This window comes from Bemisia tabaci, chromosome 4 (genome assembly GCF_918797505.1).
Source record: "Bemisia tabaci chromosome 4, PGI_BMITA_v3".
In the NCBI taxonomy this organism is placed as follows: domain Eukaryota; kingdom Metazoa; phylum Arthropoda; class Insecta; order Hemiptera; family Aleyrodidae; genus Bemisia; species Bemisia tabaci.
The window spans coordinates 29,765,256-29,780,225 of NC_092796.1; the positions used below are offsets into that span (position 1 = coordinate 29,765,256).

The 14,970-nt window shown below is 37.5% G+C and overlaps 1 protein-coding gene across 2 annotated transcripts; it reads right to left on the bottom strand.

Annotated features, from left to right (window-relative positions):
- Nucleotides 1-235: 235 nt before the first annotated feature.
- On the bottom strand, nucleotides 236-14,856 carry LOC109036571 (probable ATP-dependent RNA helicase DDX5). 2 transcript variants are annotated; one of them, XM_019050876.2, is made up of 12 exons: nucleotides 14,780-14,856; nucleotides 14,550-14,625; nucleotides 12,009-12,416; nucleotides 11,308-11,419; nucleotides 10,525-10,713; nucleotides 8,644-8,823; nucleotides 7,267-7,550; nucleotides 6,609-6,670; nucleotides 5,886-5,945; nucleotides 2,636-2,854; nucleotides 1,958-2,138; nucleotides 236-543 (listed from the first exon to the last, which is right to left on the bottom strand). In XM_019050876.2, coding segments are annotated over exons 2-12 (1,710 nt in total). In that variant the 5' UTR covers nucleotides 14,552-14,625; nucleotides 14,780-14,856; the 3' UTR covers nucleotides 236-530. The 2 variants fall into 2 exon arrangements, with proteins under 2 accessions (XP_018906421.1, XP_018906431.1); XM_019050886.2 differs by having other exon boundaries at nucleotides 14,550-14,783.
- Between the last annotated feature and the right edge of the window lie 114 nt (nucleotides 14,857-14,970).

A 14,970-nucleotide genomic window follows, 5' to 3' on the forward strand; every position in this document is an offset into this window, starting at 1 on the left:
TAGACAAAATGACCCCATTTGCATTTTTAACATTTAACCGATGTTCATTGAGGACACTAAAATCTTGTATAAGAGTTGATCTTCAGACTTAAAATTGTGTCTGCATTTTTCTCGCACAATTTAAAAGAAAAATTGAGTTGCTTAGTGCTTCAATTCATATTGAGCAGTGGCTCATTGAGTTCTAGGGGTTCATAGGATAATAGTTCTTGTAAAAAGCAAATAAATCAAAAGTTAATATCATAATACTCAGTGAAAATTTAATTATGCTTCAGACAGGTTACAGTTAGGATAAAGCAGAATAAAATTTTGAGTATGAAATGGACACATTCATAGATGAACTGTATTGGATTCATGGATCATGAGATACTTTATCACATTGTATTTTGTAATTACAACATACAAAAAAAAATTACAATAATAATTTACACAGTAAAAAAAGATAGATAAAAACAAAGCGATTAACTTCATATTCACAGGAAGAAGGGTGGGGAATGAAAACAACACTGATATGAAACAAGTTTCACTTCCATTTAGTCATCGAATCTGAAAATAAAGAAACAAATTGAGTCAAGGACAGCCTTTAAATTATTTGAACACGACAAATGGAAAATGATGGTAATTATGATGTACTTCCAGAACTAGAGAGACAGAAAGTAAGAAATGAAGAGAATTATTGTTGAAATTATGACTAAATTAAATTTCAGATGGATTTAAGTACAGTATTTTATAAGAACGATTCTATCGTACATCCAATATTGTGCAGGAGTGCCTGATATGCTACAATGCTCGACTCACAGGATTTTTTGACCAATTGTCTAAAAATTCAGACATTATCAATGGACTGTCAAATTGTTTTCATGAGTGCTATGGAACCAATGTAACTGTTCAACTTCCTGACTTCATGCTTAATAGTATCCTGATCCACAGCCTGATTGGTTAAAATGGATGTATTGATGCTAAAAAGAACTATGTTCCACGCACACCCTATGCACATGGTTTCTTTTAGCATAAATACGTCCAAATGTTGTATTTGTCAACTGGGAGAGCCAAGACCAGGGAACAATGTGATTGGTCACCTTCATCATCCTTTTCATCATTCCTTTGTCACGTGGATAAGACGACCAAGTATCAGCAACAGATGTGATCAGTGAAGATAGGAATTTGGCTTTTTGTTGGTAACTTCTGACTTGGCAATAACTGAGAGGACAATTCACAAAGCCGACCATTCACATAACTTCATTTCTTCTTTGCCTTGCCTTGTTGAAGTTGAACTTAAATTCCAGCTTCAAAATGTTAAATCTTGAAAAATGTCTTTACCTCACAAAAAGGCCAGAGCAAAAAGATACCATGATTGCTGTTATTGTTTCACATTCAAATTCCCTGACTTCTTTGCTTTATCCTGACTCAAAAACTTTTTATTTCCCTGACCTTCCCTGACATAATTTTCATCATCAGTAATTTTCGTCTTTTTCGATTTGAAAAAAAAATAGAACCCTGACTTTCCCTGGTTTAAAACCTTTGGACAAAATTTCCTTGTTTAGAGATGAGATTACAGAAAAAGGTTTCCCTGGTTTAAAACCTTTGGACAAAATTTCCTTGTTTAGAGATCACATTACAGAAAAAGGTATTCAGTAGCTGGTTGAAAAATGACCCGAGAGTAAACAGTTGGAAGTTAGTGATTGATAAATATGTCAGAAATTTCCTGGTTTTCCCTAAGAACTGCTTGATTTCCCCACTTTCCCAGACTGCCAGTAGCCCAGATATACCCAAACATGTCAGAGATCCCTTTGATTTTCGAGTTGTTTGTCTTTTTGGTTTTAAAAAAAAATAAAATTAATCTGATTGAAAAAATTCCTTGCGCACTTGAGGATTCCCACATGAGCACTTGTGAACCAAGCATGCAATTAAGAATAGCGCAGTTGGCTTTAACATTTGGCTTGACGGGCTAAATACTTACGTTTTCCGTTTGTTGGGTCGGTCTCCACCCCAACTTCCTCCTCCACTGCTTCGGCCGCCGCCGCCGCCCCACGATCCTCGTCCTCCTCCACCACCGCTGCGGAATCCACCGCCTCCTCTGCCTCCGAACCTTCCGCCACTCTTGAATGAGCCCCATCGCCTATCTCTTCCACCATAGGAACCTGTAGAACAAAAAAGATGTAGCTTTATATTGGTTTGGATGGAATAAATTAAACGCATTCTGGACACACACATGAAATAGGACATTCGATAAGTGCTGTTACTTTTACATACAATTAATCTCAAGGACGATGAAACATATAATATTTGTATTAATTTTGATTGTTATTGAGTAGATCTTTTGATTACTGTTGCAATGCGAAGAAAAGCATAGTATTCAAACTTGGAAAGCCCTTTAAGAGGGAAATCAGGGGACCTATTCTACTGATGATTTTGTGATAAATTCTTCAGAGAAATAAGACAAAAAACAGGATAAATGTACGCGTTTCATTATAAATGCAAGTTTTGCATCAAGGGAGACTGTAATACTTGATTTACAAACCATGATTTCCTGCAGTGCAGCAGTAATCTGGACAAGAGTTTTATTTCATTCGATCATGACTTTTTTCAACCAAGTTCGGATAATATTTATAAGGATTGCTGAGAAAAAAATACAAACCTGATCTTGAGGCCAGGGTTTGTAATTTAGGGTCGACTTCTTGATTTGCTTCATTCAAAATGGAGACTAATTCACTGGCTTGTTTTGCGTTCTTCCTGGTAAAGAAGGTGTAGGCTGTTCCAGTTTGATTTGATCTACCAGTTCGGCCTATTCGATGGACGTAATCTTCCGTAGCACCGGGGAAGTCCAAGTTGATCACAAATTTAACATCATCTACATCTGTTCCCAAAGTTAAAAAAAAACCATTAGTCGAACAAGGTAATACAAATTAGAGCAGGATAAAAAAATTCAGCTGGAGTGGTCGATTTTCTTTGAAAATGAGTGGTTCTGGGACAACTGAAAAAACTGATATAAAAGCAACCGAAATCGTAACCGTATCTAAAAACTTCTTTCCATGCGATTGGAAAAAAAAAACATTTCAACCTTCACTCTCTTCATTATGGGATAATCGTTGATAAAAATGAATAAGGTGAAGATTCACTGACATTTCTTCACCAAAAATATTTACAGAGGAAAAGAGGGACAAAAATTAAGAAAATTGTGTAAAGAAGATATTAAAAGTACTCTCAATAATTGGAGTTAGAATCAGAGGAAAAGGAAAAGGTGACTAAGGATGCACTCTCAGCAGTCAACAAATGTCTCCTGGCTTAGAAATGTTTTAGAATATATATTTGATATGATTTTAATGTGAGCCTTATCTATCTATGATACTTTAAAAAAAAATGACTGCCAATGAGGGCATGATAAAAAATGTTCTGACATTTCAGACTAAAATATGAGATGATACTGATCAAACCTGGATGGGACTAGACCAATTCACAAGCATTTTGCACATTATGATCAGTGCAAGACCTGCTCACCATTCACAAATATCTCTCAAAATCCATAGCTCCATCTTCCAGAATGCTGTTGAAGAGCCGAACGTACGTGAGGCTGTTTTAATTCGCTACCAGTTCAGAATGCTGAACATGAAAGAGCTGAATGCGCTTCTGCCAGGATAATGGTTGAACTTCTAGGAGACAAGCACTCTCTAATTTTCCTTCTTATCTTAAATACTTCACTTTTCATTGGAGAAATGTGCAGATGCATGTATTGAGAAAATTGAAAAAATTAAAAAAAATAAAGGGGGTGCTTAAAAACTGTTTCTACTAGAGAGGTTAAATTTTTGACAAAAATCTCTGTTGCAAATAGAAAGAAAGATACTCTCTAAAATTTCTACTGAATTTAATGAAATTCTTGTTTCCATGAACATGTAAAAAATATTCCGCTCATAAAAATAAGAAAAGAACTGAGTGTGGTTTAAAGTTGCTGAGGCATAAATGGGATAGTTATTTAGAACGTACCCTACCAAATGAGCTTAGTATTGGTTCACAGGTGAAAATTGCCCCGACTAAATTTTACCGTAAATGCTGTTTTTTCCGTTAGTTTGATTTTAAAACTTATGTACGCTAAATCCTCTTATAGAAAATCTATACTTGGATTGATGTGCAAACAACTGTAACCAAGATGCATCTTTGAAAATTAAGAAAGAGACTCACTGGTTCAAAAATCATTTCCTGGTAGCGCCCCATCTCATGGTAGCGATCCCTCTTCAGTGGTCCCGTTCAAATGGATGCGTTCAAGCGCACCCAACAGGACCATTTACTATAAACAGCCTCTCTCACATGCTTTCCAGCGAGAACGCAAGAGCCAAGGGTGAGCGCTCTTTGCCCTGGCGTTGGTTGCACGAGGATGAGCGCTCTTTGCTCTTGCGTTGGTTGCATGATCCGAGACTTCAACAGCAGCCGCGATTCCACGAATCACATCCGGAGAGAGTAGCGAAATGATGATGATGAGACAGGCCACAGAAAGCTCCGAAAAATCCGGCCTCCGCTCCGCTCCATTGTTGAGAATTTGCAAGACCGCACAAACAAGGGAGCAGACAGAGGCACTCCATTTCAGATAATTCAATTCATCTTATCCTCAGGCTGACGTAAATAATGCAAAAAATTAGAAGTGTCACACATTTTATGGGGGATGCATTGCTCAATTCAAAGACTTTGTGCAGTATTCTGCTAAGAAACATCTCACTGTTTCTTCATAACTGAATTGCTGGCATGAAAATCAGGGTTGCCACAGAATTTTGAAGATGAATTCTCTTGACATTCCCTTGACAGTTTTTTAACAATTGAAGATATGTCAGATGCTTAAAGAGACATGATTTGAATTCTTTTTCACACAAAATTTTATTTTCAAAATGTCAAACTCATTATAGAAAGCAAACACAGATGACTCAACAATTTATCCCTGGCACTTCCGTCATTTTCCATGACATTTTCAGGTTTTCCTTGGCTTCTCGGTATTCACTGACTGAGGCAACCATGGAAAATAAGCAAGCAATCTATGAAAACTGAGGTAGGCACATATGAAGAGTCAATTGGCTGATTTTCATCTGGTGGATAAAATTGGTTTCCTTGAATTAAACAATGCATCTACGGTAGAGATTGTGGAATAGATTCTTCAGAAGCAGAGATGATGGAGGAAATAAGTAAAGGGACACCGCAGGGCTCTGCTGAGCTATGAATTGGTTAGAATAGCGAAATATTGCTTTCTTCAAAGGACTCGCACGACTAAATGACAGCTAAATGTATCGTTTACTGGGAGGTTCTTGATTAGACTTGTAAAAAAATGAACAGATATATTTTTAAACTCTCCTGCAAAACCTTACAAGATCATCATTGAGTTGGTGAAGTTTTCAGGGGGAAAATCAGGACTGATATGCATTTTAGATGTTAAAAGAGGTAAATTGATAAGAGAATAATACACAGCTCAATGGAAATACTATGAAACAGCATGCAGCTGATTATTGACTCGAAACCACTTAAGAGAAAACTTGTGCATGAGGCAGCCCTCGGATCCTCTTTGAGCATCATTTCTGCTTCAGGAGAGCGGCTAGGGAGGAAAATGATATTTTTTTTTTCCTGACTTTCAAGTACTGGGCAATACTTCCATTGTTCAGACTTACACCATTAACAGTACAGTGTTAAATTATTCAAAATTATTACAACTTACGCCTGGAAAAAAGGCAACACTGTCCTTGACTCCCGGCTTAGTTCAGCAGAATGAATTACAAATGTTTTCGTTTAAAATAAATTTTCGGAAAAAATTGAACAATACGGACATATTTTCGACTGATGTATATAAAATGGCTACCTAAGCAGAAGCAAGTCCTTCTCAGGTGAGAAAGAATAAAATATTAAAGTCCTCTTACCTAAACCACGAGCAGCGACATCTGTTGCAACTAGTACATCTATCCTTCCGTTCCTGAAATCTGGAAGAGAGAAAAGAGAAAAATTAGAACGGTGAGTAAATGAAAGTGTCGATAAAAGAAAAAATCCTCAAGTATCTTCACACCTCTCTGTTACCAACCCAAAAAATAATCTGCGAAATACTCGGTGCAATTGTTACATACATAAAAAATATTAAGCTACCTCATTTGAGTTTTTACCAGCAGAATTTCTAGACAGGTTTTCCACTTAGACCAAGTTTAACAGAGACAAAGTCGCATTACTCAAAAAAAAATGGGCTTGAGTAGTTTTGAATTCAACTATTTGTAAATTTTCTTCTGTCAAAAAATCTTGAGTCAAAGGCAAATAATTTGAATGTGAAAGAAGCATTAAAATCGAGTCTCGTAGTGAAATAAGACTTTAAAATCTTCACTCTATGTTCGAACTTGATAGGACTGATCAGTTTTGCTTAACTCTGTCCAATTAAATTTTGCTAATAAATTAGTTTTGATGACTTCAAGTGGGTAGAAACTGACCATTCAAATTCTCTATGATGAGATAGCTTGTTCGACTTCCTCTCTTAAAACATTTCGTTTTCATCAAACTCAGACATTTTTCTATGATTTGCCTACATTCATGGAACAAATTACTAGGTGTTCTCTGTTTTTCTGGCCCCACATTAGGAGATATATAAAAAAAACACTCACCTTTCAAGGCATACTCTCTTTCATTTTGACTTTTGTCACCGTGAATTCCAGAGACTTTGAATCTAAAAATAGAGAAAAGAGGAACATACAGGAATGTGTAAAAGCAAAAAAACTTATGTTCAGGACAGAATCATTGTGAATATTGACCTGCCAAGAAGATAATAGATGAATATTAGGATAGTGAAAATCTTAACGAAAGTGAACGGAGTATCAACTCATCGTAGGTTCCTTTTTTACTTTTTCCCTGTGACTGTCAAATTACAAAAGTAATTTGGAGCAATTGGACAGAACAGTGTAAATTAGAGAAAAATTAGTTTAGAATTAAAAAGAAAAACCCCATGACCCAAATTACGAAATGCTCTGAGGCTATGATTAATACAAGTATGTCTATGGATATGAATTGATTACGCAGGTGCCAAGGATTCAGAGCAAATGACTTGTAATATCTTAAAAACAGAACTTATGTGAGTGATTGAACTATCAAAATTTAGATTGCCACAAATCCTCTGTCATGGAAAACAATTAGGGGCTGCACTGTAGTAATATCAACAAACTAGATGATAGATAATTTGCTGCCTGTCAGAACTTGAAAGGATTCTTCTACCAGCTGGATAAGAGAACAGCGATATGCATTGGATCACAAATTGACAATGCTTACCCGTTAAACTTGATGGTTCTTGCTATTTCATCAACTCTTCGTTTGGTTTCTGCAAATACTATGGTTTTCCTTTCTCGCTCTTGACTAATTTCTTTTAGGAGGTCCATTAACTTGTCTTCTTTTTCATGATCATCGCACACTTCCACAATTTGTTTGATGTTGTGATTGGCTGTTAGATCAGCTGATCCAATATTGATCTGCACATAATCTTCCAAGAAATCTTCTGCAAGCCTTTGAACTTCTCTGGGCCAAGTTGCGGACCACATCAACACTTGTCTGTCCGGCTGTGAAAAGTTGATAGTAGAAATTCAGTACAAAATCCGGTTGGAAAGCTAATTCTATAAATAAATAATTCCCTGTCAATATGTTGCAATAAAATTGTTCAAGCCAGCTCAGGAAAAGGAGAAAGAAAAAGACGAAGTTCAAACACTTCAAACCGTAGTTTCAGACCATGGTTACAACACTATTAATTAGTTACATGCGTTTCTTGCTGTAAAATTAGTTCTGTTGAGCACAGGCAAACATGCCGCTATCCCGCAGCAGGGCGATGATAAGCATCATTCAGAAAACAAGTTTATGAACAATTTTGGCCTTGCACGATCAACAAAAAAAAAAAAAAAAAACGGCCACAATGACGACCAGCATGACAGTGAATGCAAAGAATAAAATCTTATGATTCAGTTCTACCTTAAATATGCCAGCTGATAAAGTAACAATATTATCAATACTGTAGAAATCTGTTCATTCTTCACCACTGAAGTATTACCTCCAGTAATGATGCAATCAAAATATACTTGTCCATTAGGAATCACTCAAGCTCAGTTTCTGTTTGGACATAGAAAAAATGGACTATGTCAACAGAAGCGAAAGCTCCATAAGAACCAATGTTAACATTTTTCTTCTCAGGGTCGCTTAATCTTCGTACTTATTGAAACCTGATTTGAGGTTAACCTACGAATATGAAATTGGAAAGAAACATAAAATTTTAAGCAACGATACCGTCCTCCTCTGGATTAACAGTAAATAAGTGTACAAAAATCTCGTTTAATTTCTAAAAGTGCCTGTATCCGTTATCATTCGGCCTCTCCGGAACGTCAACATGCCGCAGACATAAACAGAACTTATTGACTCAGTTTCACTTGACATAAAAAGGAAGGTAGCTTTCGCTTCTGTTGACGTAGTCTATTTATTCTATAGCGTTCTGGAGAGGCTGAATGATAACAGTTACAGGCGCTATTAGGAATTGAAAGAGATTTCTGTACACTCATTTACCGTTAATCCGAAGTAGTATGGTATCGTTGCTTAAAACTTGTTTGGATGGCCTCAGTTATACAACATCTATCTAACAAGCAAGAACTGGGGGATGGAAAAACTTACTCTAATTTGTTCCATGACTTTTCTGATTTGAGGTTCAAAACCCATGTCCAACATTCTGTCAGCTTCATCAAGGACGACAAAAGTTGTTCGCTTGAGATTCGTAACTCCCATCGTTAACAGATCTAGTAATCGACCTGGTGTTGCAATGGCTATTTCCACTCCTTGTTTTAAAGCACGAATCTGAAACCAGTAAAAATGCAAGTTTAAGATCTGTGGGTAAGAGCATAATGTGAAAATCACAACTTTGTAGGTGGCAGATTTGGTTAAGGTAAGAAAAGTCGAAGATACAATGACTGTGCGGAACCCAGAGGTTGAATCTTCTAATCAATTCAGAAGACACCGAAAACAGTTCCACTCAAAAATTTATATCACTCATCCGTAATCAACAGCATGGTAAAAGCGCAAGCTGTTTTAAAATGAGTGTACGACTTAAGAGAAAACGGGATGGAGTACATTTCTCGCATCTTTTGTACAAAATTCTGATTAGTTACTGAGAATATGAAGGAACCCAATGGAAATTTAAGTCATAGATATGAAAACTTCCTGAAAAACACAACGGTTAGTGTAATGAACTAACACAAGAGAGTAAAGAAGATATCGTAGCTGTGTGGAACCCAGAGGTTGAATCTTCCGACCGTCTAAGAAGACACCGAAAACAGTTCCACAGTCAAATTTATATTACTCATCCGTAATCAACAGCATGGTAAAATCGCAAGCTGCTTGATGATGAGTGTTTTTAGATAAGCCAAAAAAATTTCTTCACGGCTTCAAGAAAACTTAGCTTGATAGAACGCTCTTTTTACACCTATCTTGTTAGTGTTCTGCTTAAGTACATCCTTTATTCCAGAGACCATTCCAAAAATACTGCTGCATTAATGAATATTAGTGGTGCTTAGTAACCAGCTAAACGGGATTGACTTAGGCAGAATTCCAGTTTAAAGCGAAAGGGAAGATTTTGATAAGCTCAATAGGCTGATATTTTCAAAAAAGATACAATTTGCATAAAGAAAAATAAGTTTGCATTAATCTTTGAACCTTCAGAAGATTTTTACTGAGGAATCTCAGATGCGGAAAGTTTTTTGCTTTCTCATTGTTCTGATATATCTACATATAGTGCCCTTCTAGGGGTAGAGCTCAGTGCAAGTCCAATACAATATTTAGCAATTTTATCCACAAGAAAAAAGGCAGGGCAAAGAAGGACTCAGTTCCCATGTATAGGATCAACACGGAATTATCCTCCAGTGTGGAAATGAAGAAAGAACAAATCTTCAAGAATCTTTATTTAACTCCCTCCCCCCCCCCCCCCCCAAAAAAAAAAACGTAAATGCTTTCACTGTTATTTCATATGTTTGATTGCTTTCACAAGAAATCACAGGATCAAAATCCCATGATCAAGCCTTTTCAACACCCATAGTAGGATTAAACCATTTAAAAGCTTGTTCGGGGGCTTTACCATCCAAAATAATATTCTTACTTTCACAGTTAAGAAAGAGCAAGAAAGTTACTCGGACAATTAAATCCTTGCTTGGTTTTTCTTTTATGGAATCGGCTTTAAAGATGTGAACACTATTTGCATATGTGACTATGTCACATTAAATTTTGAGAAAAGAAAACAAGCAAAAAGACTAACATTTTAGTGTGTGGAACCCAGAGGTTGAATCTTCCGACCATCCTAAGAAGACACCGAAAACAGTTCCACAAACAAATTTTCTATAACTCATCCGTAATCAACAGCATGGTAAAAGCGCAAGCTGTTTAAACATGAGTGTTCTCAAAGAAAACAAAAATCTCTTATAAAACATTAGAAGTCTTCTTCCGTAATGAGGCTACAAAGACTAAAAAAATCCTTTGTTTAAGACTGAAACAGAGTAGAGAACTGACCTGTGGTTGTTTGCTTGCTCCTCCGTAGAGACAGGTTGACCGCAGTCTCTGGGAATGTCCAAACTCTTTGGCAACTTCCTGAATTTGTTGGGCAAGCTCTCTTGTTGGTGCCATGACTAATGCAATAGGACCATCTCCATACTTGAGTGGTGATTGGTGTGAAATGTGTACAGCAGCAGGGAGCAAATACTAAAATCACAAAGAGAGCAAATCAGAGAAAGCCAATCAAAGAATGTTAAAAAATTAATGCAAATCAAAAAATTTTCTTCCTATGTAAAATACACAAAATTCACTTAAATCACTTTAGGAATGAATTCCTGGTCAGGGATTACTTCCTTTGACTGCATTTATGTAGTTTTGACCTTTCTTTTTAATGAGCCAGTAAGGCAGAAAAGAGATTAGTCCATGCTGTGGAGGAGCATTACTCCCTCCGTGCATTTCTCACGGGCTGTGAGACATATGAACCTTTTTTCGTCAAGTATCAATCATTCAATCACCCAGAATAGCAATTCTTCATTGAAACTTGGTCCTCTGTCCGCTTTTCTGAGTGCAACTTAGAGCACTTCACCCTGAACCAAACTGTGGCCAACAGTTCGATTGGGTGTAGGACACTGATGTTTTTCCTGGATTTCAAGTTTGGAGATATTTCAAATCTTTTTCATAAAATTCCCTGATGTATCCCTCTTCGGAAGGAATTCCAAATTTTCTAGGTCGGACAAAACTTCCATTCACATAAACTTAATGAAGAAAATTTCTTCTCCGATAGAGAAGATAGATACTCACAGCCAATGTTTTTCCAGAACCAGTCTGAGCAATCCCGACTAAATTGTGCCCCTTCATGGCAATGGGCCATCCTTGAGCCTGAATTGGAGTGGGGTTCTCAAATCCATTTTTCCTGGGGGAAAAAAAATTAATAGTAATTTAGTTGTTATGTCTTACATACAGGTGGGGCAGAATAAAGTATCAACAAATCAGAGCGTATGACAAGGGATAAAAATCTAGTCATTCTTAGAAATGAGGCTTTTAATGACTGATAAAATCTATGTTCATGTTGAAAAGAGAGTTAAATAGAATTCATCCCCAGTGAAATACTGAAGATTTCGATAACAATGAACAGGATCCATAAAATTCAGGTTGTTCAGGTTGTTTGATCATACCAGCACAGGAGAAGTACTTCTACCTAGAGCCCAAGGAACATTTTAGTGATTGAACGTACTCGAAGAATAGTTTTGTCTCGCTAATACTCCAGCCTATCAACATTGAGCACGCGTGAACTTGTACATTTTCATTTGGGAGGAATGATATTTACAAAACGTACTTAATTCAATGGAGGGGCTGAGCACTTAGTCTTCATTTGCCAAATAAGTAATCAACAAGTTGAAATGCATCAAATGCCTCTGACCTGGGAGGGAGGTTGCCGAAAATCTGTCATGAACCAAAGGGAAATAGGACAAATAATGCATGTAATAAAAAAACAAACTTACGTAATACGTTCCATGATGTGATCTGGGAAGTTGGCTTCCTTGAATTTCAAGATTGGTCCTGGTGCATCACCTCGACTTACAGTAATGTCATTGTCTTTCAAATACGCGTCAATTTTTTCTTGAGATCTTTTCTTGTTGTGTTTTGAAGGCTCGTAAAAATCTTTCCGGAATGGAGTCATAGTTGTTTCATCCCACTTGGGGGCTCGTAACTCACGGCACATGTCATTACTGTCGTACTTGCCACGGCCGCCGCCGCCGCCACCACCACCAAATCGGCCTCCGCCACCTCCTCGTCTTCCTCCGCCTCCTCCACCGCCGCCAAATTTGCTACGGCCACCAAAGCTACCACCTCTACCACCAGGGCCTCTACTAAAACGGCCCTTGTCTCGGCTTCCACTGTCAACGGTCCTGCAAAATTTCAAACGGATAAGTAGGAGATACACTGATGAGAATAATAAGGGAAAAGTCAAACAACTTTGGTAGAACATTCAGGAAACTTAAGATTCAATGGTTTCTTCATTTCCTACTAGCGATGATATCACAAAACATTTCTTACAGAGGAAAGCTTTTAAGGCGTGGAGAAGACCCTTAACCCATTCGCCTCATTTGATGATTATACTTGTCGGCCCGTGTCTGGGACATAGCTCAGCTGACGAGTTAGTTCGCGCCATTTGTCAGCATTTCTACGCGATTGTTTAAGTTGTGTTTTATTCGTTTTTCCAATAGAAGGCGTCTCAAGCATGGTAACGCTGATAGATGGCGTGAGTTAACTCATCAGCTAAGATATGTCCTCAGCGACTGATGAGTATACTCGTCATATGAGGCGAATGGGTTGAGAATACAAGTTGAGTGCATTGCATGCAGGTTGTCTACTAAAATTATTGGGTAAGAGACGAGTATTTCTACAGTATTTCCCATTAAGTCTGTCAGGATTCATCAACAGAAAATTATTGCGAAAAAATCTAGCAACACAACCGTAAATATCCAGTACATTTGTAATTAAAAAAACATGAAAATTATTCCGCAAACAGCAAAGGCAAAAGGTCATCACTATGAAACTTCAAAGGAGTGAAGTTTGTAAGATGGGAAAGCCTTACTTAAAAATGAGGAGGCTAAGAACATCCTGCATTCTTATGTCATGTTCTATAGTGTTTTCTGCTGAATTAACTGAGACTTGGAAACCAAAACAAGCTACTGTTGCATATTTTCATCCATCTGTGCATTCACTTTAAAGGCCTAGATACACATGGCGATTAACCACCGCGAGTGAAAGACGAAATGGAGAGCCTTTATTTCGATCCATTGATGTCGATTAATCGAAATCAAGGCTCTCCATTGGCTTTTGTCTTTCACTCGCAGCGATTAATCGTCATGTGTATCTAGGCCTTAAAGCAATCAATTGAATCATCACTTTAATTGATGCTCAGTAAGGTCTATTGGTTTCTTTCAAAAATTTAATTGATCCCTGGGATAGTTCCACATCTGATTACATAACCTCAAATTAAGTTTTACAGTTTGACAATTCTTTTAAATTTGTCACTTTAAGTAGGAGACAGTTAGTAGCCATTATTCACAATAAGTTTTCGTTGCTTACTAAAGGCTTAAGTTGGGAATGTTCTCAGTTGGGCAGGTACTTTGTTCTTCACAAGGGCACACTTAATCGATAAGATGAGGTGGCGTTACATAGATTACAACAAGGGTAGTAAGATCTCAATGGACATGGAGTTACAGAGACAATTAGAGGCATTATAAATCATGATTCATAGAAAAAGATATAATTACTCAAAAGGATGTTTGTATACGTTTCGAGGTTTGATTGGTCAGCACTAGTTTCGCCCAAGCGCCTATCCCTTGATTGTGACATGCCAAGTAAGTTCACGCAATTATAAACTGCGACACAAGGTCCCTGATCTTGCTCCTTGCATTAACGATGGAATGAAAGAGACATCAGGTCTTCTGGCGCAGTCTAGAAATGCGTAGACTTCTTTAGCGTGGACTCCACTCCCGTTTTATTCAATTTCCACACTGAGTAGTGCTGGCACTATCAAGTATTGCAATTCCTCCCCAGAGAGTAACCAATTGATGTAGGGATGTAGGTAGATAAGTATGGTCATTCACACATTTAACAGGAAATTCACATGAGGGCAATGCACGGTAAGGTGGTGGAATATGGGGGATCGGACTCATTGACATCATTCTAAGACTTCAAGGAGAAGTCATCCGTCAGGGCTTGAAATAAAACCTGGGAGAGTGAGGTGTAAAGGAGCCCAGTTAGGAACGAAATATAATAAAATAGAGTTGGTATTCTACGTGAAAAAAATCGTAATTTGCGATTTCTTTCGGAGTCGCACGCATGGTGCAGTGCAAAAACAAAATGGACGAAATAGGCACGAATGTCCCATGCCGCCTTCGTATGCCACGTGCGTTCGATTCGTCTTTATTTTGATTGAGAGCAGCGATAACCCGCGTGAATTTGATCGCGAAATAACGAAAAACGTTCGACGGAAGTAACATATGGAGTAAATCGAGTAAAACACTTACATGTTTGCAAGAATTCGTGGTCTAAGTGCGAGAAGATGGAAGCCTGCAGTTGGGCTTCAGAATTCTAGACAACGATCTGCAAAACACCAAAAAAAGGAAAGTAAATGAAAAGTAAATTAACTGAAAGTGATAAATTAAAGCACTACGAAAAGGGCGTCGTATTATTTGATAAAAATTCACTGAACTTGCTGAATTCAACGTGAATTCAAAGAACTGAAATATCAACGTACCTTCTAAGTCGCTGTCAGATGTGGAAAGGAAAGGAAGAAGGGAAGGGAGGGAAGATGGCGATTCTTGGATCGATCTTCCAAAAAATCGATTCTCCGAGAGATCGATAGGATCGGTAGATCGATTCTTTCACGTTGATCTTTTGCGTGGCTCCGCTGCTTTCGATGTATCGATCGATTGGAGGGGAAAAACG

Bases quoted from the DNA above. Each gene is read 5' to 3' on its own strand.
- LOC109036571 (XM_019050876.2), bottom strand. The intron at 5,946-6,608 runs GTGAGTGTTTTT...TCTCTCTTCCAG, and splicing joins AAGAGAGTATGCCTTGAAAG to ATTTCAGGAACGGAAGGATA. The intron at 2,855-5,885 runs GTAAGAGGACTT...CTTTGGGAACAG, and splicing joins TGTCGCTGCTCGTGGTTTAG to ATGTAGATGATGTTAAATTT.